General features: G+C 36.6%; 1 protein-coding gene across 3 annotated transcripts; it reads right to left on the bottom strand.

Annotated features, from left to right (window-relative positions):
• Positions 1–681: 681 nt before the first annotated feature.
• LOC137385739 (homeobox protein PKNOX1-like) lies at positions 682–22,111 on the bottom strand. 3 transcript variants are annotated; one of them, XM_068072278.1, is made up of 10 exons: positions 22,015–22,111; positions 21,764–21,892; positions 18,254–18,446; positions 17,056–17,227; positions 15,477–15,613; positions 10,620–10,716; positions 8,990–9,114; positions 8,405–8,551; positions 2,735–2,825; positions 682–1,370 (listed from the first exon to the last, which is right to left on the bottom strand). In XM_068072278.1, the coding sequence occupies exons 1-10, from the start codon at positions 22,074–22,076 to the stop codon at positions 1,105–1,107; spliced, it is 1,419 nt and encodes a 472-aa protein (XP_067928379.1). In that variant the 5' UTR covers positions 22,077–22,111; the 3' UTR covers positions 682–1,104. The 3 variants fall into 3 exon arrangements, with proteins under 3 accessions (XP_067928379.1, XP_067928380.1, XP_067928381.1); XM_068072279.1 differs by having other exon boundaries at positions 15,477–15,610; XM_068072280.1 differs by lacking the exon at positions 2,735–2,825 and having other exon boundaries at positions 1,213–1,370.
• Positions 22,112–22,457: the final 346 nt, after the last annotated feature.

The following is a 22,457-nucleotide window of genomic DNA, read 5'->3' as shown; positions in this document are numbered from 1 at the left end:
AGACCAAGTAAGTCGTAAAGAGACAAAGTAAGTTGTAAAGAGTCCAAGTCAGTCACAAGAGACCAAGTAAGTCGTGAAGAGACCAAGTAAGTCGTGAAGAGACCAAGTAAGTCGTGAAGAGACCAAGTAAGTTGTGAAGAGACCAAGTAAGTCATGAAGAGATTAAGTAAATCATGTTTAAGCATCTTGTGGTAAGCCGTGTGGAGAGTTGTGGCCCTAATTTTTTATCAAGTAATTCCAATGTATTTATCTTAATTCAGTACTTTGCAATCAATTTATTCTGCCATGTTATCCATTACTAAACTGAATCATCTCATACCCTTTGATTAAATGAGAAAACCGTAATATCTATAATAACAATAAATAACACTTACATTATTTATACATTCTATATATTCTATACATTATTTATTATACCAATATTTTTTAAAAGAAATGATGGAACAAATCAACCCTAACTGCATTGACATTGATGTTTTATTTGTGCACATACAAACCAATTAAGCCATATCAATTCGGCGTGTTCAGTTTGTTCATAATGTTATCAAATTGGTTCTGGCAAATGCAAATGATTCAGGTGAGTAGCTGGACCTCAATCGTCGTTAAGCAATGCAGTTGAGAATATGTGGTTGCATGTAAAAAAGTCAATTTTTCTAGATTATGAGATTCCATCGAGAGATTTTTCGTGTTTCCTTTATTTTTGTCTGTGCATATTGGCATCGGAACTTCAAAACACTGCTGAATAATGAACTGCTGCAGAAAAATATTAGACTGAATCCATGAAAAACGTTAAAAAATATAATAAAAAATATTGGCTAGAAAGATAATGTTATCAGTTCAATTGCCATTATGTCAAGTACCCTACTTGACACGTTTCAAAACAGAAGTCCAAAGTTATTAAGGATTGTACATATGAAATTGTCCAGCTATGATTAGAAAAAAATAGAATACTAATGAATAAAAATATATTTACACCTACAGTACAGTAGTAATAAGTTGGGTTGTCTTGAACCAACAATAACGATCAGACACCATAATAAAAACATACTGACCACTCAGGGAGATCACCGATAAACTGAAGAAAAAAACAGCACTTGACTCGTGTCAGCCAAGGGGCTCACCATGAGGCTCTAGTTTAACAGTATTAGTGAGCTGAGGAGTGTCAGATGGTACAGACGGACCACTTGAACAGCGTGCATCATGGCTGCTTGTCTCTCCAGTGTTGCCAGTCGTATCAGGTACGCCATCCCCGCTGTCCGAGTTTGACATGGAAGAGTAGCTGTTCTGCAGAAATGGGGGTGAATTAGTTCTGCCATTGCCCTGATTCAGCATTAGTGACTTTTCTACAAACTCTGGTACCCTGCAGTTCCCTACAACACAACAACTATACACAGTCTGATACGAGTTGATTTGATGAGTAAAAATAGTTTTCTTGTAAGTTGAATTATTATTGTGATACATTATACTTCACACTGTAATCTTGTTAACTGAGACTATAAATGCTTTTGGCGACTATTTTCACACGGCTGCTCTTAAAATTTGGTCACGTGTTGAATGGAGAGCGGCCATAATATTTTTGTTAAACGAAGGCATCAGACCAAGTGGCATTTATAGGAGAATGAAAGCTCAATATTGTGACAGTTGTTTCAACCAAAACAGAGTTTTCAAATAGGCTAACAGTTTTAAGGAAGGACATCTATTGAGGACAAACCAAGGTCAGTTAGGCCAAAATAGGTAGCCACAGCAGGCAATTTGGAGGCCGTGGACAAGCTTGTCAGGGCAGACCAGATGATCAAAATCAAGGAAACTGCTGAATCATTGTGCATCTCCGTTGGAAAGATACATTTCATTCTTCATGAAGATTTTGGATACTCAAAGGTGTGCTGTAGGCAGGTGTGCTGCAGGTAGGTACACAAAATGCTCAGTGATGCCAACAAAGTTAAGCAATTGGAAATGTCTACAAAGAATCTGGACAGGGTCCAAAGAGAGATATTCCTTTTTCAACAGACTTGGGTGGGGCATGATAAGCCAGAGTCAAAGCAGCAGTCATTGAGGTGGAAACACCCTTCCTCTCCTGTCACAATGTAATAGAGCACAGAGAAGTGTCAAACAAGTGATGTGACAGTGTTTTGGGATGTCAGAGACCCCATTACAGTAAGTTTTCTCAAGCAGGGAACCACAGCAAACAGTAAAAAGTACTGCCAACTGCTACACCAAGTCATGAAGAACATTAAGAACAAGAGAAGCGGTTCGCAATCTCGCGGCGTCATTCTCCATCAAGACAATGCAAGGTCCCACAATGCCAGTCGAACCATTGAGACCATCAACCAACTTGGTTGGAAGCTGCTGGACCACCCATCTTACAGCCCTAATCTTGCGGCTTCTGACTATCATCTCTTTAGTACTCTAAAGTTCTATACCAGAAGCATTGATATGGAGACTCACGATGAGGTCAAAGCTACTGTGAGCAAATAGCAACGGAGACAATCTATAGAATTCAACGCTGATGGGATCAAGGAACTAGTGCCAAGATGGCAGAAATGAGTTGACTTGTCTGACAATTATGTTGAAAAATTAAAAAAATAAAGTATTCAACTCAACTACAACTAATTAAAACTTAAAGTAAAATTATCTTTACTTATCGAATTGCCGTTGGTATAAGAATGAGACTTTCTGGTTTTAGACATCATAGAGCGATTCAAGGATTATCCATACAGCCTAAAAACCTCTTTACCTGTTGCACTCAACTCTTTAGCTCTCTCATCAGAAGGAGTGAGTGGCCAAAACCTCTGTGCCTGCCTCGCTTGGGCTTTACATTTTCTAGACTACAACCAGTAGCATAGATCATAGACATAGAGCTGGGTGGGCAACCTAGGGCCTGTAGGCCACATCTAGCCTGTTGTGTTCACTTAATGTAGCCTAAAGCTGCATGTCTTATTTGCCAAGAAATCATTACAGTTCTACAGTAGAAGAACACAACATCAAGATGACACTTTTTACCAAGCATGCTAATTACCCCAGCAACCTTTCAACACAACAATCTATGGCTATTGATGATAGGTTATTTACTTGCACTCACACTTGCGAAAACCAGTCATTTTACAAAAAAGGAACGTCTTAAATTTAAAGGTAATGAAATAGTTGTGAATATAAAATCCTGCAGAATAAACGAATGGAGAGAATTTATTTAACAGCATACAAAATGCTGTTAAATAACAGGAGTATGCTTGCCAACATTACAACAGACGGATCACCAAATTACGCAGAAGAAATGTTGAGGCTCCTATTAGAATGAATGACAAAGCGAAAGAGAAATCCAAGGCCGAAAGGTAACACTGTATAATTCATCAAAAAGGACTGCGAATCCATGTTGCAGCTTGATCAGGTGCTGAAACTAGTCGTGAATCCCATTTGATTTATACAAGTAATTAGACTTACTTTAGTTCTTGATTTTCTTGATATGATGACAGAGACTACCATTCACCATTTTCACTGGCTCAGTTAAAAAAAAATATGTCAACATGCATGGCAGCTCGAAAAATATTTCATATTTGGAGCCACATAAGAATAAATAATGATAGTTTTTTGAGGTGAACAACACAAATTTAGCTTTTACTGTGAACAACAAAAAGCTGAATGTGAAGCTACAAAGCAGGAATCAATCTACCGTAAAACCTCTAATTTAATGCCGCCTCTATTTCAATGCCACCTCCAATTGATCGCCACCCTGAGAGAGGGTTGAAAAACAGAGCGCCACTCTCTAATTGAACGTCACCTCCATATGACCGCCACTTTGACATTATGCTATCTTTACAAGTTTATAATATCAATTGATCAGTAGAAAAGTGTTCACAAAATCATATTAATAATAAATCGTTTACATCAATACCAATTAATTTTTTCGGTGTCAAACTCCAAAACCTTTTGTTTTAGTTTCGTTAAAACTTTGAAAGCAACACCATAGAAATAATTTATATTTGCCTTAGGCTAATAGTAGTTTTTTGTTTAACGCGGTCTAGATACTTCGAAGTAAATGTATATAGAAACGATTTACATTTACGATGGTGCAAAGGTTATGTTTAGCGAGCAAAACCTTTACGCATTGCATTTGTGCTAAATGCAATGCATAGCAGTTTTGCATGGCTAAAAAATTGTTTGAACACTATTATCGACTAGTTCAGCAGTGCAGAAAATGCATTCAGGTCCGAAGACATTGTGAAAGGTACTGACCAACCAGAAGATGTTCGTTCCATCGAGAGCAACAATCAGAATGCAGCTATCCGAGCAAACGCTTGTTTTAAAAACGTTAATTTTTATTTCTGTATGTAATATAAGTACGCTTCGTTTATGCTACTTGTTCATGAATAAATATATTTGTAGCATTTAATTAAATATCATTATATAACTTAAAAATTTGCAGATTTTTAGCATATTATTCAATAGCATCCTCACGGTATCTTAACACGGCTTACAATGGATCGACACTCATAACTCCTCTTCTATCGCACATAAAAAGCTAGTTTTGGCTGCAAACTGTAGCAAAAATATCATTGAGTGCAATAAGCTTTTATTCAAGATTGTTAAATTTAGATATAAAATAAAAATATGCCATCAAATTCAGAATGAAATAAAAAATTGAAAGCTCTAATAAATTGCAAACAAAGGCACAGGCTATAATATCAACACAGATTAATTGCAAGCAATCCATCGTTTTTTTGACGTCATCAAGTCGTTTGCACATGCGCTCGTTCATGAAAAAGCCGCCATTTTTGTAGAAAACGATCATTTTTCTTGGATTTACTAGTACTTTTAATTATTGTTGTGATACTACAATAAAAAATTGCAAACAAAAACATCATTTTCAAATTATCATTGCAAAAGCTTCGTGTTTCTAACAAAAAAATTGTCTATAAAGATGGCCGACAACGATAAAATGACGTCACGAAAAAACGAAGGATAGGCAACAACTGGTACAGATATCTCTCGGCTTAGATCATGTTAGAAATATTTCATTTAGAGATCTTTGAAAAGCTAGAGGCAAATTAGCAGATTTATTGCATCCAAAAGGTTTAACATTGCTCCACCGGAAAAAGAAAGCAAAATATAGGTGACATCCGCTTTGCCCGAAAAGGGCTAAATTTTCTTTCCAAAATTCTGACAAGCCATTTGAAAAATACAACGCCAGCTTTTATTTGAACGCCATCACCAATTGACCACCACTAGAGAGGAAGGTTTGAAAAATAGGGCGCCATAGCATTCAATTACAGGTTTTATGGTACATATATAAATCTCATTGTTTGTTTGTCTTTTTGTTAGTCATTTTGTTTGCATGCTTGTGTCCAGTAATAACGATTAAAAACTTCGTAGATGATTTCAACTGCGGCATTTAAACCGCAAGTTTACAAACCAGCGCACATAGCGCTAAGCCGTCCTACCGTCCTTATCACTGCTAATACTTTTACATATAGGAATATTCCTATCGCAAACGCTAAATATACGCTTATTATTTATATTACCTTTTACTATTGTTATTTTAAAAATTTTTAAAAGCTTGTTTTTTCACCATTACATATTTTTTAAATTTGTAATTTTCAGTTTCTTTGCAGCAACTTTTGGTTTCGGTAAATCTGTAAAAGCTAAATACTTTTCACATGGAGATTGTATTATCGGGAGAAGAAATTGCCTCTACATTCTCTCTTCGTTTGGACAGACAAGGCATCAGACAAAGACAGTTCAATATCTCATTTTTACATTTGTATCAGCCTCATGAGGTACCAGTAACGTACATCAAAACTTTAAATACAACGAGCTTCTGCTGCAACAGTAAACCTTTTTATACACACAATTCCATGTACTCACGGTCATTTTTTCTCTTAATATACTAGAACTGCACAAAAACACTTTTCTCATGATATGAAGTTTAAAAGTTAGAATGGTAAATGTTGTATGTTAAATAAAATAAATTTTCTGTGCAGACTTTTATATTACCCGGGTATTCATGTAGTCTAGCACTCTATAAAGATGGAATATAATCTACTATATAAACGGCAATCGTTGTCTGTCTGTGTATCTGCCTTATAGAGTACCATACTTTTCGGACTATTAGCCGCTACTAGGTATCTAGGGCGCATTAACGGGAATCTCCGGTTAGAGCGCCTCTATACATAACCTACCTATTCATCGTTTGCCGTTTTCACACAAAATGATGTAATAATTACAGCTCTATGGCTTTCTTTTAGCTTCATGACACGCGATGCTTTTTTGTCCTCGACGTATTAGGGCTAATTTGTTTTCGGCAAAACGATGTCAACAATAGACTCTCTCGATATTAGAATTTAGCGATTAAATTTTATCAATTATATGAAACACGATGCCGTTTTTGTGAACCTCTATTTCTGGCTTTTCTTAAGGTTCAATTGCTAAATCGCTGTTAAGGTCACTACTTTTCACGCGGACAATTGTATTATCTCGAGTAGGAATAGCATCTAGATTCTCTCACCTTCGATCAGACAAAGACACTACAATATTTTATTTTTACATAACATATCGTCATACCAGTATCGTCGTATTCAGAGTTTTGATGGATAGCTGTTGGTGGAACAGTAACTTTTTTATACACACACTTCTACGCAAGAATTGTTATTATTAATTCAACATATTCACGAATTTTATTTTGTTCTCTAAGTTCGTATTAATTGTATCATTACCGAATCATCTCATACTGTAATCGTAGCAAAACAGACTCAATTTAGCTATTACTTGCTAATTATTTGAAATTTACATCTTGTCCCTTTTACAATTGTTTTATTTTTTTTAATTTATTAGACTGGCAGAAAACCTTTTCCTCATGATATGAAGTTTGAAAGTTACAGTTGTTTGACAAAGTTTGATAAACTTCACAGTTGTTTTTATTTTCTCTCAAATTATTTCAACTACACAAAACACTTTTCTCATGATAGGTTACCTATCATGTTTTCGCATGTTACTTATGTAGTTTGAATGTTATATTGGCAAATGTTGTTATATATGTTAAATACAAATAGATTTTCTGTGCAAAGACTTTTTTATTACCCGGGTACAAGTACAGCTTATGGTGTAAAATGTTGAAAAAATACTTTACCGAAGTTGTTTTCTCGCCTTGGAGCGGATTAAAATTTACATTATTTTATTTTAATGGGAAAAATTGTTTCGGATCTCGAACAACTCGGTTTTTGAACTACCTTCTGGAACTGAATATGTTCGAGAACTGAGGTTCCACTATACGTTATCAAAAGATATAGGTCGCTGAAAGTTATGAAATTTTAAATTTACATTGGTTTGAAAACCTTTAGTTGTTTTATTTATTTTTAAATCAGTTGTCCTGCACAAAACCTTTTCCTCATGATATGAAGTTTGAAAGTTGTAGATGTTTGAAAAAGTTTGAAAACCTTTACAGTTGTTTTATTTTCTCTCTTAATTTATTTCAACTACACAAAACACTTCTTTCATGATATGTAGTTTGAAAGTTAAAATGGCAAATGTTGTTATATGTTAAATACAAATCAATTTTCTGTGCAAAGACTTTTTTACTACCCGGGCAACACCGGGTAGCACAGCTAGGCTTGGGGCCGTGGCGTCACTCGGGAATGCGCTGGAGACCTTTTTCGCCCCGAGTACAGCGAGAGTCTCCAGGCGCGGCTTTCCGGATGAATGAGTTGGCGAGTGCGGGGCGATTGATTGCAAAGTGATTAAGTGCTAGGCGATTGATTGCGAGTGCAAGGTGATTGATTGCAAGGTGAGGTGATTGATTGCAAGGCGAGTGCGAGGCAATTGATGGAGAGGCGATTGATTGCGAGGTGAATGGGGAGGTGATTGCAAAGCGAGTGCGAGGCGATTGGTTGCGAGGAGAGTGCAAGGCGATTGATTGCGAGGCGGGTGAGGGCCGATTGATTGCAAGGCGATTGAATGCGAGTGCAAAAGCACGATTGATTGCAAGGCGAGGAGTGCAAGAGCGCGATTGTCAACTGCTCGGCGGGTGAAGACTGGTCAGCTGAGGGGGGCTCAGCGGCAGAAGTGCGCGATCGTCAACTGCCAATATAGACGGGTATGAACGGAAGCATGAATCTAGACACACGAATCTAGAACATTTACTATATTTTACACGCATCTAGCTATAAAACACATTGCAGATTTCCATTGTTCTTCCCAACATTTACATGTATATATGCATGCACACTCTGATCAAGACAATTTTAGTAGACTGCATATTTGGAGTTGTTTTACAGTATGAAAGACAACTCTCAATAAACCTTATGCTGCACGTGAATCTGTTCCTGTAGGCGGGTAACGCAGTTAGTACTTTATAAAGATGGAATATAGTACTCTATAAAGATGGAATATAGTACTCTATAAAGATAGCAGCTACCTTGGACTGCTCCGGTGAGGCGCCAGAGTCGAGCATTGGCTGCAAGATTCTGCGTCTGGCATTTATAAACCAATTGTTCACTTGCAAAATGGAAAGATTCGTCTGCTGAGACAGCTGTTTCTTCTCCTCTTCTGTCGGATATGGGTGCTGAGGGCAAAGAGCACACAAACATTTATATATTTTGTGGTTTTAAAACAGCATATGAAAAGACTATGGTTGATGAAACTTGAATGAGTATAAATGTCTTTCATTCAATAAATACAGCTGCATAGTTCATACATGTTATAAGTGCGATACACAAATGGAGAAATAGCTGGTGGACTACGAGAGCAAACCTATTATACAATTCATCAATCAAACCTAAAAATGAATTAACATAACCTACATAAATCCTGAAAATAAACTAGCCGCGCTATTTTTAGGATAAAAACTGTTTTACAAGCTGATGAGATTCACCAGCAACACTAGAACTGCTGCCAAATTTGAAGATACGTAAAACTTAAGAGAAATTTGAAGATACGTAAAACTTATGAGACAAACCAGAAACAGAACTCACCACAATATGCTACATATTGTAGAACTCACCACAATATGCTGAAAAAGCCAGGACTTCATAGTTTGAGTTGCATGCTTAGGCAGGACACCACGCTTGGAGGTAAGTGAGAGGGCATTTCTGTTCAAATCCGAGCTGGTCAGTTGCTCTCCAGTTTCTGCAACAACCGCTATGCATGTTACATCACCCCTGAAGTGCTTCATCATATAACTACTAGCACTCTAGCTCTATGAGTGAAGTCAAGAGGCCATAACTTATCAACATTACAAACTTAATCTAAGGTAACCCATGACTTTTGAATAGCGTATACAAGAGCCACTCACTATCCTCATGTCATATGTAGTGTATTAACACTTTGCTGTTTTTGCTGAGTGTTATAGTATGGCGACAGATTCGCAATAGAGCCAAGAAAATTGAGATGTCTTGTACATTTGTACACCTTACAAATGACCTGATACATACATATCTGTCTACTCTATCGAGCGCATACTAAAATCTCTAGTTCAAATAAATGAAGCTAACCAACAGACCTATCAGATCAAATAAATGAGAATTGTGTTAGAACAAGTACTGGCCAACTAGAACAAGTACTGTCCAACTAGAACAAGTACTGTCCAACTAGAACAAGTACTGCCCAACTAGAACAAGTACTGCCCAACTAGAACAAGTACTGTCCAACTAGAACAAGTACTGTCCAACTAGAACAAGTACTGTCTAACTAGAACAAGTACTGCCCAACTAGAACAAGTACTGCCCAACTAGAACAAGTACTGCCCAACTAGAACAAGTACTGTCTAACTAGAACAAGTACTGTCCAACTAGAACAAGTACTGTCTAACTAGAACAGAAAATATGTAAGATAATTGCCATCTTTCCAAGATTTGTAAAAGCCATTATTCCTTTGAAGACAAGATAGCAGGCAGGTTTTGATAGTCCGAAAAAATCCTATGCAATCTTACCGAGTTAATTCTAGATAGTACCAATGTCAACCAGCTGTCAAGTAGTCTAATGCAGCATTAAACTGTCAACCAGTCTAATGGGTACTCATGTGTCACTGTTAACTATCTAATGGGTACTCATGTGAGATTGTTAGCTATCTAATGGGTACTCATGTGTCACTGTTAGCTATCTAATGGGTACTCATGTGTCACTGTTAGCTATCTAACGGGTACTCATGTGTCACTGTTAGCTATCTAATGGGTACTCATGTGAGATTGTTAACTATCTAATGGGTACTCATGTGTTACTGTTAACTATCTAATAAGTACTCATGTGTCACTGTTAGCTATCTAATGGGTGCTCATGTGCCACTGTTAGCTATCTAATGGGTACTCATGTGTCACGGTTAGCTATCTAATGGGTACTCATGTGTCACTGTTAGCTATCTAATGGGTGCTCATGTGCCACTGTTAGCTATCTAATGGGTACTCATGTGCCACTGTTAGCTATCTAGTGGGTACTCATATGTCACTGTTAGCTGGCTAATGGGTACACATGTGTCACTGCGAGCCATCTCATGTGCACTATTGTAGCTAAATGGACAGTTGACAGCAAAATCTTTGAAAACAACATCAAATTAACTTTGAAGATTTAAATCTATGAATGAACATATTGAACACATAATGCATACCTGGCTTCTCAAGCACGCTATAGAAAGCATACCTGTAGATGCAGTTGAAGACTTTGACCTTGGCAGACCAATGCTAGACATGGGTGCTCGGCTGTGAGTTAGCACTTCTGACAAAGGGCCTTCTTCAATCTAATAAATAGCAGACACCCTGGCTGTTAGGTTAATTACTGCGCTAATTTATTACGCTCGCAGTTTCAGAGCTTTCATACGCTAATTTAACTTTTGGAGTTATCTGCTCGCGAAAGGTGGCATTTTCGTCAACTGTGGTGTAATGATTAACACTCTGAGCTGCCAAGTGGCATATCACCAGCTCAATCCTGCTACAGGATGTCAGGAATAGCATCTGGTCTTAAATTGCTCAAGATATCTACACCTACACCTCTAGATACACTAGTCACCAGCTCAATCCCGTTACAGGATGTCAGGAATAGCATCTGGTCTTAAATTGCTCAGGATACCTACACCTCAGGATACACTAGTCACTAGTTCCATCCCAGCTAAGGATGTCAGGAATAGCATCTGGTCTTAAATTGCTCAAGATATCTACACCTACACCTCTAGATACACTAGTCACCAGCTCAATTCCGCTACAGGATGTCAGGAATAGCATCTGGTCTTAAATTGCTCAAGATATCTACGCCTACACCTCAGCATACACTAGTCACTAGTTCCATTCTCGCTACAGGATGTCATGAATAGCATCTGGTCTTAAATTGCTCAAGATATCTACGCCTACACCTCAGGATACACTAGTCACTAGTTCCATTCTCGCTACAGGATGTCATGAATAGCATCTGGTCTTAAATTGCTCAAGATACCTACGCCTACACCTCAGGATACACTAGCCATTATGCTAGCATGGTCCGTGGACAACTTTGATACTATAAAAATATTCGTCTAGTGAGTTCTGTCAGGCTTTCAAATGAACACCTGAGAAGGATGTAGAGTATAAGCTCAGTCAAAAAAGGTGGCATTTTTCTTGTAATACCATCGGATGAATCCATTGAATGGCTTGAAAATATGCTTTTAATGGTCACTGATTTCAGCGCCGCAGTTATGTGTATTGCGAGAACTCGTGCTACATGTTATATCTGCAAAACTTAGGATTTGTCATTAACATAACGTTTCAAATCCATGCAACAAAATATTAGCAGAGCCTTAATAGCACCTTGGGGGAAATAATGGCCAGGGAAATTGCATCAGTGACATGATAGGGTAGCTGAAGGCATCAGTGACATGATAGGGTAGCTGAAGGCATCAGTGACATGTTAGGGTAGCTGAAGACATCAGTGACATGTTAGGGTGGCTGAAGACATCAGTGACATGATAGGGTAGCTGAAGGCATCAGTGACATGATAGGGTAGCTGAAGGCATCAGTAACATGATAGGGTAGCTGAAGACATCAGTGACATGATAGGGTAGCTGAAGACATCAGTGACATGATAGGGTAGCTGAAGACATCAGTGACATGATAGGGTAGCTGAAGACCCTAGACTGATCTGCGCGCAATGGAATAGCTAACCAACTAACTAACCAACTAACTAACATGACACTGATGCAACATCCTCGGCCATTATTTACCTTGAAGGTACTACTCAGTCTCCACCAATATTTTACCGATTTGTAAAGGTCATATGAAGGTCATATGCACTTGAGAAATTGTAAGTGTTGCAAATATTTATGTAGCTAAGTCTCTTAAAACACTTGATCGCAAGACAAAAATCAGTGACTATCAAAATATATTTAAAAGTCAATTAAGAATTCACCCAATGGTTTTCATGGTAAAAAGCTGCCTTATAAGAGCCGATGACTCCAAAAAGGTTGTGAAGCTCATTTACTTCATTCGCATTCTTAGTTGATGGGGTGGAAAACTGCTTACAAAAATATATAACACGAGTCTTCTCTAAACATGCAATGCCCAGGCAGAGACAAAAGCCATTATATATTTATATGTATACATATATAAATTAAATTAATGTATATACATGTATATATATGTATACATTAATTTAATAGAATGCATAATGTATACATATATAATGTATACATATATATGTATACATTACCCAGTATATGTATATATATATACATATACTGGGTAATGGAAAAGTCTTTGGACAGAAGATTGATTTGTATTTAACATAATTATAACAACATTTGCCATTTTAACGTTCAAATTACATATCATGAGAAAAGTTTTTTGTCTTATAAACAATGAGAAGTAGTGAGAGTTGCTCGCTATTAGCCAGTTTAATAATGTGAGCTTCTCGTGACGTTATGCTATGGCCCGCGTCAGACGCAAAGCAGTTAAGTATTTGCTCTGATATAATGACTTATATTGGCAAGCTAGCGATTTGATTTCTGTAGTCTAGTGGGTAAGGCGCCAGACTGGTGAACAGCAGGGTCCGGGATCGAATCTTCTTCAGTACGGAATATTTATTCCAAGATTTTAAGATCTATAGCCGGACAGTTAATCCTACAAACTTTGAGAGAAATATATATACATGTGTATACTTATCTACGATATAAACGGCAAAAAATCTGTCTGTATATATGTGCATGTTAGTCCACCTTATAGAGCGGTCTTTCCTTTATTCGATCGTACGGTGAAATTTATAAACAATATATTTCGGCATAGATAACGAAGCCAACGGAAGGACATGTGAACGTTTGTCTTTTCCGACCACCGAGACAATTGTTTTCGCTTTGAAAATTACCTACTAAATTTCTACTTCAAGAAGGTAAGTACTTATCATTCAATGTTGTATTGTCTATGAATTGCCACATCTCCACTACTTAAAAAAAGGTTGCATTTGCCACTGTTGGTGATTGTAAACATGTTCATTTCCCTCCGCGGCTGAGTTACTTTTATTTTTTCCCAGCTATGAGTACTACAGTTACTACAGAACTTGCACGGGTATTGCTACTGCGTTTTACCTACTAAATTTCTACTTCAAAAAAGTAAGTACTTATCATTCAATGTTGTATTGTCTATGAATCGCCACATTTCTACTACTTAAAAACGTTATATTTGCCACTGTTGGTGATAGTAAACATGTTCATTTCCTTCCACAGCTGAGTTACCTTAATTTTTTTCCAGCTATAAGTACTGTAATTTACTACTACAGAACTTGCACGGGTACTTCGAGCGTTGGAATAGGGGACGGTGAGAAAAAAGAGAGCAGCTGGTATCGATTTACTGTCACCCTGCTTTAGCCATGACCAGCTAGCTGTACGTCGCCTGCTCATAAGTAGGCAAAAGCCAAAAACTTTTTGTTCATACACCCGATAGAAAAACAAAAAATGTTGTCTATCCGCAAGTGTTGCATTGAACTAACATTGTGTTATTGTTACTTCATGCTTGCATTGAATTAACATTATGTTATTGTTATGTCATGCTATGTCCTTCATGTTCTGCTATACCTACATATTATTCACATGCAGCATTTTCTAACATATTTTTGCAGTAGGCCTATATATAATATATATTCATGCATTCTTTTTCCTTACCGGTATTATATCTCATAAAAAGGCTATCATGTTGGCATTGTTTTATTATTGTAAGATGCTAATGCTGTATCTCTCTTGACATCATACTGTCTGTGCTGTTATACATATAAATTTTATCAACACAACCACATTATTGCTGTACTGTTTGTATATACTATGTCAAAACACAGGCTGTAGATGAAAAACTGGTGAGCCATGATTAGTGTTTTAAGCATGTAGAAGTCTCCATTCAATAAATGCTGGCGATAGCAAAACATTTTGTAGAATCTCTTACAAGATGCGAAATTTTTCAGTACTGCCAGTTTGAAAAACTTCGGTTTGCCTAGCAATGTCAATTTCATTATCAGTTCTCTGTACAAAAATAGAACAACTCCAATTTGAGTGGTTTGAGACTGATGTATTGTAGACTAGCTGTAAAACACATTGTAGATTTCCATTGTTCTCCCCAACATTATTGACCTGTATGACTGCATACATGTACATGTGTATGCATAGTCTGATCAGGCCAACAATTTCAGTAGACTACATACTTGGAGTTGTTTTACAGTATGAAAGACAACTCTCAATAAACCTCTTGCTGTACGTGAATCTGTTCTCGCAGACAGGTAATGCAGCTAGCGGCTCGGGTTTGGGGCCGTGGCGTCACTCGGGGAAGCGCGTGAGACCTTTTTTGCCCCGAGTGCGGTGGGAGTCTCCAGAATGAACGAGTTGGTGAGTGCTAGGCGATTGATTGCGAGGTGATTGATTGCGATTGATTGCGAGGCGATTGATTGCGAGGCGATTGATTGCGAGGCGATTGATTGCAAAGCGAATGCGAGGTGATTGATTGTGAGGTGAGTGCGAGGCGATTGATTGCGAGGAGAGTGCAATGCAATTGATTGCGAGGCGATTGATTGCGAGGCGAGTGCAAGGGCGCAACTGTCATCTGCTCGGCAGGTAAAGACTGGTCGGCGGAGTCGGAGACGCAGCGGCAAAAGCGGGCGATCCTCAACTGCAAATATAGACGAGTATGAATGGATGTAGATGCATGAATCTAGAATATTCACTAGATTTCACACGCATCTAGCTGTAAAAAACATTGCAGATGTCCATTGTGCTCCCCCCAACATTATTGACATGTATGACTGCGTATGTGTATGCATAGTCTGCTCGGGGCAACAATTTCAGTAGACTGCATATTTAGAGTTGTTTTACAGTATGAAAGACAACTCTTAATAAACCTCTTGCTGTACGTGAATCTGTTCCCGTAGATGGGTAATGCAGCTAGTATATATATATATATATATATATATATATATATATATATATACATATATATAATAGTATATATATTATATATAATGGCTATATATATATAACTAGCTGATTGGCAGCCATACCTGACGAGTGTGTTCAAGGGAAGTCATTGCTGCGAAACTAGGATCTGCAGTACTGTAGGAAGGGGATGAGAGTTGTGGGGATTCTGATTGTGAGGTGGCTGAGAGAGCCGTTTCTATTGGCGGGCAGTAAGTACCTGCTGTCAAATAATCAATACTAATATGTATAACACTCTCACGAGTATAATGATTGAGATGACAAGAAGGACACGCGCGATATCTGCACAAAAGTCTGCATATATGGTAAAGAAAAGATATATTCTACAAAGGTCAATATAGGGTCATATCCGAACAAACATTTGAATACACGAGCAAACATCTCATGAAATGCAAAATACAGTACCTGTAAAGGCAAAAAGCATATGAACACATCTCTAGAGCTTCCAAGCTAACAAATTATCGACATAAAAACTGAAAATTATCTTGGAACCATTTTCTGATATATTTTAATAATATGTAATCAACAAAAGAGAGATTAGGATTAGTTAATAAAAAAGAAAAATAGTTTTTCATTTAAAAAATCTGGAAAAGAAAATCTGTCACAAAAAACAAAAATAACCAGTATAAAAATTGAATTTAGCGTGAAGTACATCAACAGTCTATAAATATTCTATAATTATTAGTATGGATTTCCCTGCAGTTCACAATACATGGTGAAGCACGTCAGAACAAAGACTGATATTTTAAGTGACAAGTTCCAATTGTATAATAGCTATAGTTATATAGATACAACGTCTACTAGTACAAACACTTATTGCTATAGTTATATAGATACAACGGCTACTGATACAAATGCTTAATGCTATAGTTATATAGATACAACGTCTACTGGTACAAACACTTATTGCTATAGTTACATGTATATAGATACAACGTCTACTAGTACAAACACTTAATGCTATAGTTATATAGATACAACGGCTACTGATACAAATGCTTAATGCTATAGTTATATAGATACAACGGCTACTGGTACAAACACTTATTGCTATAGTTACATGTATATAGATACAACGTCTACTAGTACAAACACTTAATGCTATAGTTATATAGATACAACGGCTACTGATACAAATGCTTAATGCTACAGTTGGATAGTAATGCCACCCAAAACCAGGATTTTTTAAAGCCTCTTTATTATTCAATCGCCTTAATTTTAGTTTAATGTTTCTAGAGATGAAAGAAACTGCTATCTTCATTTCGTTATATTGCCTGACCTATCTTTAGAAAGATATCTGTGAAAATCACAAAGCTTCTTCACAGAGAGCAAACTACAAAATTAGAACCAGCAAATAAAACTTTAAATAAAAAATACTTGCCACAGCAACTATACTTGTCGATCTTAATTAAAAAATAGATGAATAAAAAGAAGACAACTACAAAAACAAATACCATTGCTGCTTGATCGAGAGCTGTTTCAAGTGATGCACAAATAATGCAAAGGAACAACATACAAATAATGCGCAATGTTAAAGGCAGTACTCACGCAGTTAAAATGGTCTTAAAAACAACATTTGTAGATGCATATTTTGTTAAAATTACTTTTACTCGGCATTTCAATTAAAGACTAGTGGCTACTTACCAAAATCGTAATACTCATCATCGCTATCAGAATCGTCTCCTTTCAGAAGAGTGTGACTGTTCAGTTTGGTTTTAATAGATGCGATGTAGCGAGAGCAAAAGTCTAGACTAAGTTCATTCACCTTCTCAAGTTCGAGAAGGTGAATTCTTAGGACCTGAATGGCCTTTATCACCTTTGAAACAGAAAACAGCAAACGAATGCAGTAACTACACTCGTAATCGTATATAGATTAACAGTATTGAAATAGCTGTGCAATATTTATGTAAGAACTAAAATTATTCTAGCAAAAACCACAAAAGAAATAAAGTAGGGATCACGAGCTGCTGATGCGTTAAAAGCTTTGGTAATTTTCTTGAGTAATTTGGGTTACATACAAGAGAGCTTCAACTCAAGACAAGAGAGCTTCAACTCAAGACAGTGAACATACACAAGAGCTTCAACTCAAGACAAGAGAGCTTCAACTCAAGACAGTGAACATACACAAGAGCTTCAACTCAAGACAAGAGAGCTTCAACTCAAGACAGTGAACATACACAAGAGCTTCAACTCAAGACAAGAGAGCTTCAACTCAAGACAGTGAACATACACAAGAGCTTCAACTCAAGACAAGAGAGCTTCAACTCAAAACAGTGAACATACACAAGAGCTTCAACTCAAGACAAGAGAGCTTCAACTCAAGAAAGTGAACATACAAGAGAGCTTCAACTCAAGACAAGAGAGCTTCAACTCAAGACAAGAGAGCTTCAACTCAAAACAGTGAACATACAAGAGAGCTTCAACTCAAGACAGTGAACAGAAATGAGAGCTTCAACTCAAGACAAGAGAGCTTCAACTCAAGACAGTAAACAGACAAGCCAATTGTGACTGAATAGAGCCAACTAACAACTAATAACTTTCACCATAAGTTAAACTTCTTAAATCTTTAGTAATGATCTAATAGATGATCTTATGGTTACTCTACATTTACTAGACTATAGACTACTATCATATGGTTACACTACATGAACTAGACTATAGACTACTATCTTATAGTTACTCTACATGTACTAGACTATAGAGTACTAACTTATAGTTACTCTACATGTACTAGAATATAGAGTACTAGCTTATAGTTACTCTACATTTACTAGACTACAGACTATTATCTTATGATTACTCCACATTCACTAGACATTTTTAAGATGCGAAAAGTACAAACCAGATTGTCAAGCTCCTTGTTGCCACCAATGAGTGGAGAATTCCCAGTCAAGGAAGCGCGATTACTTGCCATGGCTGCAGCAAATTGTTTCATCTCGGCGTTGAATGACTCAGTGCTCATCACCTTGCCAATATTACTGGTGGCTGATTCACACTTCTCAAACAGCATTGACATCAATGGAAATAGTGGATGCCTAAATGAAGGCATAAGTCTTGTGTCTGAGCATGCATATAATAGATTAAAACTGAAGCTATTTAGATGAAACGTATGTTACGACATAAGAAAAACTTATATATCCCACAAAACTTAATCTTTGATATAACTCTTTACATTAGGATTGCAGGAATAGACGACACGGTTGGCAAGATAAGTCCTATCACACGGTTTGTATTTTACATGACCTTTACATGACCTTGCTTCTGTACTACTATGTATAATAACTAGAGCTGCACAATGATCGCGTTAATTAAACGATTAACGGCAACCAATACAAATAAACGATTAACTGAGCTGGGCCAATTAATCTTCAATTAAAATGCAACCGAGGTGATGATCTTGATGTGGTTCCTTTCCTTTGTACTGTTTAGTACCATACGTTAGTAATAATAACGTAGCGGGTTACTACCATTTAATTTGCTAGCAAATATATATTATGACAAGCAACACTTTCTAACCAATAAATTAAACCACAATTATTTTGCACTCGACTATGAAAACACAGTGAGTCGCTAACATTAAACTTGTTTATACAATACAATGCACAAGCGGTGCTGATCTAGCCGTAAGCGGCCATGCTGTTAGATGTTTGAACATGTTTCTAGGTAATAGCAACAAAAGTGATTTCAGTATTATTTATTATCTTACAGTTTGTTTTGTTTATTTTTAAAAACTTTCCCAAGTAAATTATACATGTATTTTCATTTTTCAAAAGAATCACAATCATATTTCGGCTTCAGAATATTAGTAATATAAGATTGACACTTTATCGGAACATAAACGCAGAAAAATGGGTCTTTCTATCGAAAGGCAAGTTCGCTGAGCCCTTCATTGGTCAACTAAATATAGTTTTTGGATTAATTAATTGCTTTGTTTGTAAGCAATTAACCTTCCACAGATATGGTTGCTGAGGATATCTTTTTCTCTAACGAGTTAAGCTTCCCATCATATCTCACATATTTTATTTTATGTTCAGTTTTGTGTTCAAATAAAACACAGGCATTTCAACAACCACTAAAATTCGGTAAGCTCGCCAACATTATGTAGAATGGTTTTAGCTGAACTCACCAAAACACGGAAGCCCAATCAAATCGTTGCGAGAAATAAACCCAATGAAGAGCTCAGCGAACTTGCCTTTCGATAGAAAAAACGCAGAAAAAATGTCTTTCCCTACTGCTTTCTTGTAAACAAGAAAGCGAAGTGCAGTATGTGCCAGAAAGAATTTGCTTACCACCACAGCACATCATCATTAAGATATATTTTAACTAATTCTCATCCTACCGCAGAATTCATCACCAGCTGTCACAGACAATAACTAATACTACTGACTACTGGCACTACTGTCCCCTGTGAGCTGCTATTCTCTAAAGCTGGCAATATTGTATGTAGGAAGAGGGCATCTCTTTATTCAGATAATGTGAATAAACTGTGCTGCCTCAACTCTTGGCTGACTTAATTATAGACTTTCATGAACAGTTTTCATACTCATAATAATTGTTACATTGTAACTTATGTACATTGTACATAACATGTACTACTGCTAACAATTGTTTAAAATATAATTATTCTATATGTAGCTGTTTTATTTGTTTTTGAATATGCAAGTTTTTGCTAGATTAATCGAAGATTAACTGGTTCAGACCAGTTATTAATCGCGATCAATTTTTATAATCGTTGTGCAGCTCTAATAATAACATCCTTAATCTCATCAAAGCATTTGTTTTCTATAGAATCATAAAATACGAATATCTGCACAACAAACTGATTCGATTTCAAAGGTTGACTTGCTACAAAATTCACATTACAGTTAGTTGGTATCAAAAGATTCACTATGTTTTACTCTGCTGTGTTGCAGGTGCAAAATATGTGGAAATGTGATTACGAGCTCTTAAAAGCTCAAAAACGAACAGTTAATCGCAGCCATCACGAAAACGCCATAGGATGGAATTCTAACTTTCGACAGTTTCATGATTAACTGTTCGTTTTTGAGCTTTGAAAAGCTTGTAATCGCATTCTCACATATTTTACACCTACAACCAACAGAGTAAGACATGGTGAACCTTTTGATACCAAATAACTGTAATGCGAATTTTGTTGCAAGTCAACCTTTGAATATATATGCACGAGGAAGCTGATACATGTCTCTGCCAGTTGATATATGTTGCTTGCAATTAACATGATGGTCTTACAGCCTGCGTTGCAATTTGTTGGAGCTTTAGTCTTTATTTCATTTCACGCTATATTTAACATGGTTGCATAAAAGCTCATTGCACTCATCAATATGTTTGCTAGTTTGCAGCCAAAACTGGCTTTTTATGTGCAAAATAACAGGAGTTACAAGCTCCATTGTAAGCTGAGTTCAGATTACTGCAATCATGCCATCAAATAATATGCAAACTTATAAGTTTTATAAATAAAAATAACAATCTGTTAAATGGTAAAAATATATATTCAGGAACAAGCGACGTAAACAAACTGTAATTATACTACAAGCAGCAACAAAAATTAACATTTAAAAAAAGATCTTAACATTTTTAATAAACGAAAATATTAGCATCATTTGCTCGGCCAGTTGCGTTCTGATTCGAGCCATTTCATATTCTTCTGACTGCTCAATACCTACCACAATGACTTCTGACCTCAACCCTTCTTCTGCACAGCTGAGCTAGTTGATATTAGCGTCCAAATAACTTTTTGGAACAGCAACACTTTTACGCGATGCTATTTTGAATAGAAACTTCTAGCGCCAATAAAACGAAACCGTGTGTAATCAAAATAGTCTCAAAATTATAGCCTCAAAATACGTAGTAGCACATTTTTAATCGTAAATGCAAAAGCTTTTTCTCGTATATATCAAAGTATCAAAACAGCGTTAAAAAAGATTATTACATGTATTAGCCTGAGACAGATACATGTACTAATTATTTCTATCGCGTTGCGATCAAAGATTTTAACAAAAAAACCTAAAAATTTGGAGTTGGAAAACCGAGTTCGATACCAATAAAAACAACGATCTAATTAATTGTTATTGATGTAACCGAGTCTTTATTAGTACGGACTTGTGGACAATTTACTACTGATTTACTCTGTATTTTCATTAACGAACGAAGTTATAATCTGACAATTACCTAATAAGAAGTTTTGAGAATTTTTTACCATAATTGATTGATTGATTTGCTAGCAAAGTTCCTAAAACTTGATTACAACTGACAATAAAATTCTGCTACACTCAACTAACAATAAGCTAACATTGTCTGTTTCAAACTGAAACATGTCTAGATTATAGGCACAAACCTGAGAATGTCGGTTTTATCTCGTTCTAGTCTTTCTGCACCGGTAATTAGATCTGCGTGTGAACCCTGGCCTCCGGGTGCGGATGCAGTACCCAAAGATTGGGCTATGCTGGAGAATGTGTGAACACCACTGAAATAATAAAAAAATGTGATATATTATAAGAGACTGAGTATGTATGTCTATAAAAGAATTAAAACAGACCAAGGCCATTTAAAAACAAATTCAATGTGAGCTGATTCTTTGGCTACTACCTGTAAGTATTGGCCATATTGAGGGTCAATTCTGCATCAGAGGCGAGGTTACTGTAGGCCATGCAGGTAGTTAAATACTGATCATTTCAGGCTGTACTGAAAAAAGGGTGATCTTTATTAGGATACTATCGGCAAGTTTTAAAAAAGCAAAACACCAAACACTCTATCGCGATTTGTGAACCATTGTGATATGATGGTTATGATGGTTTCTAAATGCTGATAGCAACGCTGATAACAAGATTGATAACAACGCTGATAACAACGATGATAACAAGCCTGATAACAAGCCTGATAACAACGCTGATAACAACGATGATAACAAGACTGATAACAATGCTGATAACAAGACTGATAACAAGCCTGATAACAACGCTGATAACAAGCCTGATAACAAGCCTGATAACAAGACTGATAACAACGCTGATAACAACGCTGATAACAAG

The sequence above is a fragment of the Watersipora subatra genome, chromosome 1, assembly GCF_963576615.1.
Source record: "Watersipora subatra chromosome 1, tzWatSuba1.1, whole genome shotgun sequence".
In the NCBI taxonomy this organism is placed as follows: Eukaryota; Metazoa; Bryozoa; class Gymnolaemata; order Cheilostomatida; family Watersiporidae; genus Watersipora; species Watersipora subatra.
The sequence above is the reverse complement of the archived record's forward strand: the minus strand, read 5'-3'. Positions and strand labels throughout refer to the sequence as shown.

Excerpts from the sequence above, each read along its gene's own strand:
- LOC137385739 (XM_068072278.1), bottom strand. The coding sequence starts at position 22,076 with ATGGCCTACAGTAACCTCGCCTCTGATGCAGAATTGACCCTCAATATG. Across the intron at positions 21,893-22,014 it reads AATATGGCCAATACTTACAG|TGGTGTTCACACATTCTCCA; the intron begins GTAGTAGCCAAA and ends TTATTATTTCAG. Across the intron at positions 10,717-15,476 it reads CCCTTGAACACACTCGTCAG|ATTGAAGAAGGCCCTTTGTC; the intron begins GTATGGCTGCCA and ends GCTATTTATTAG.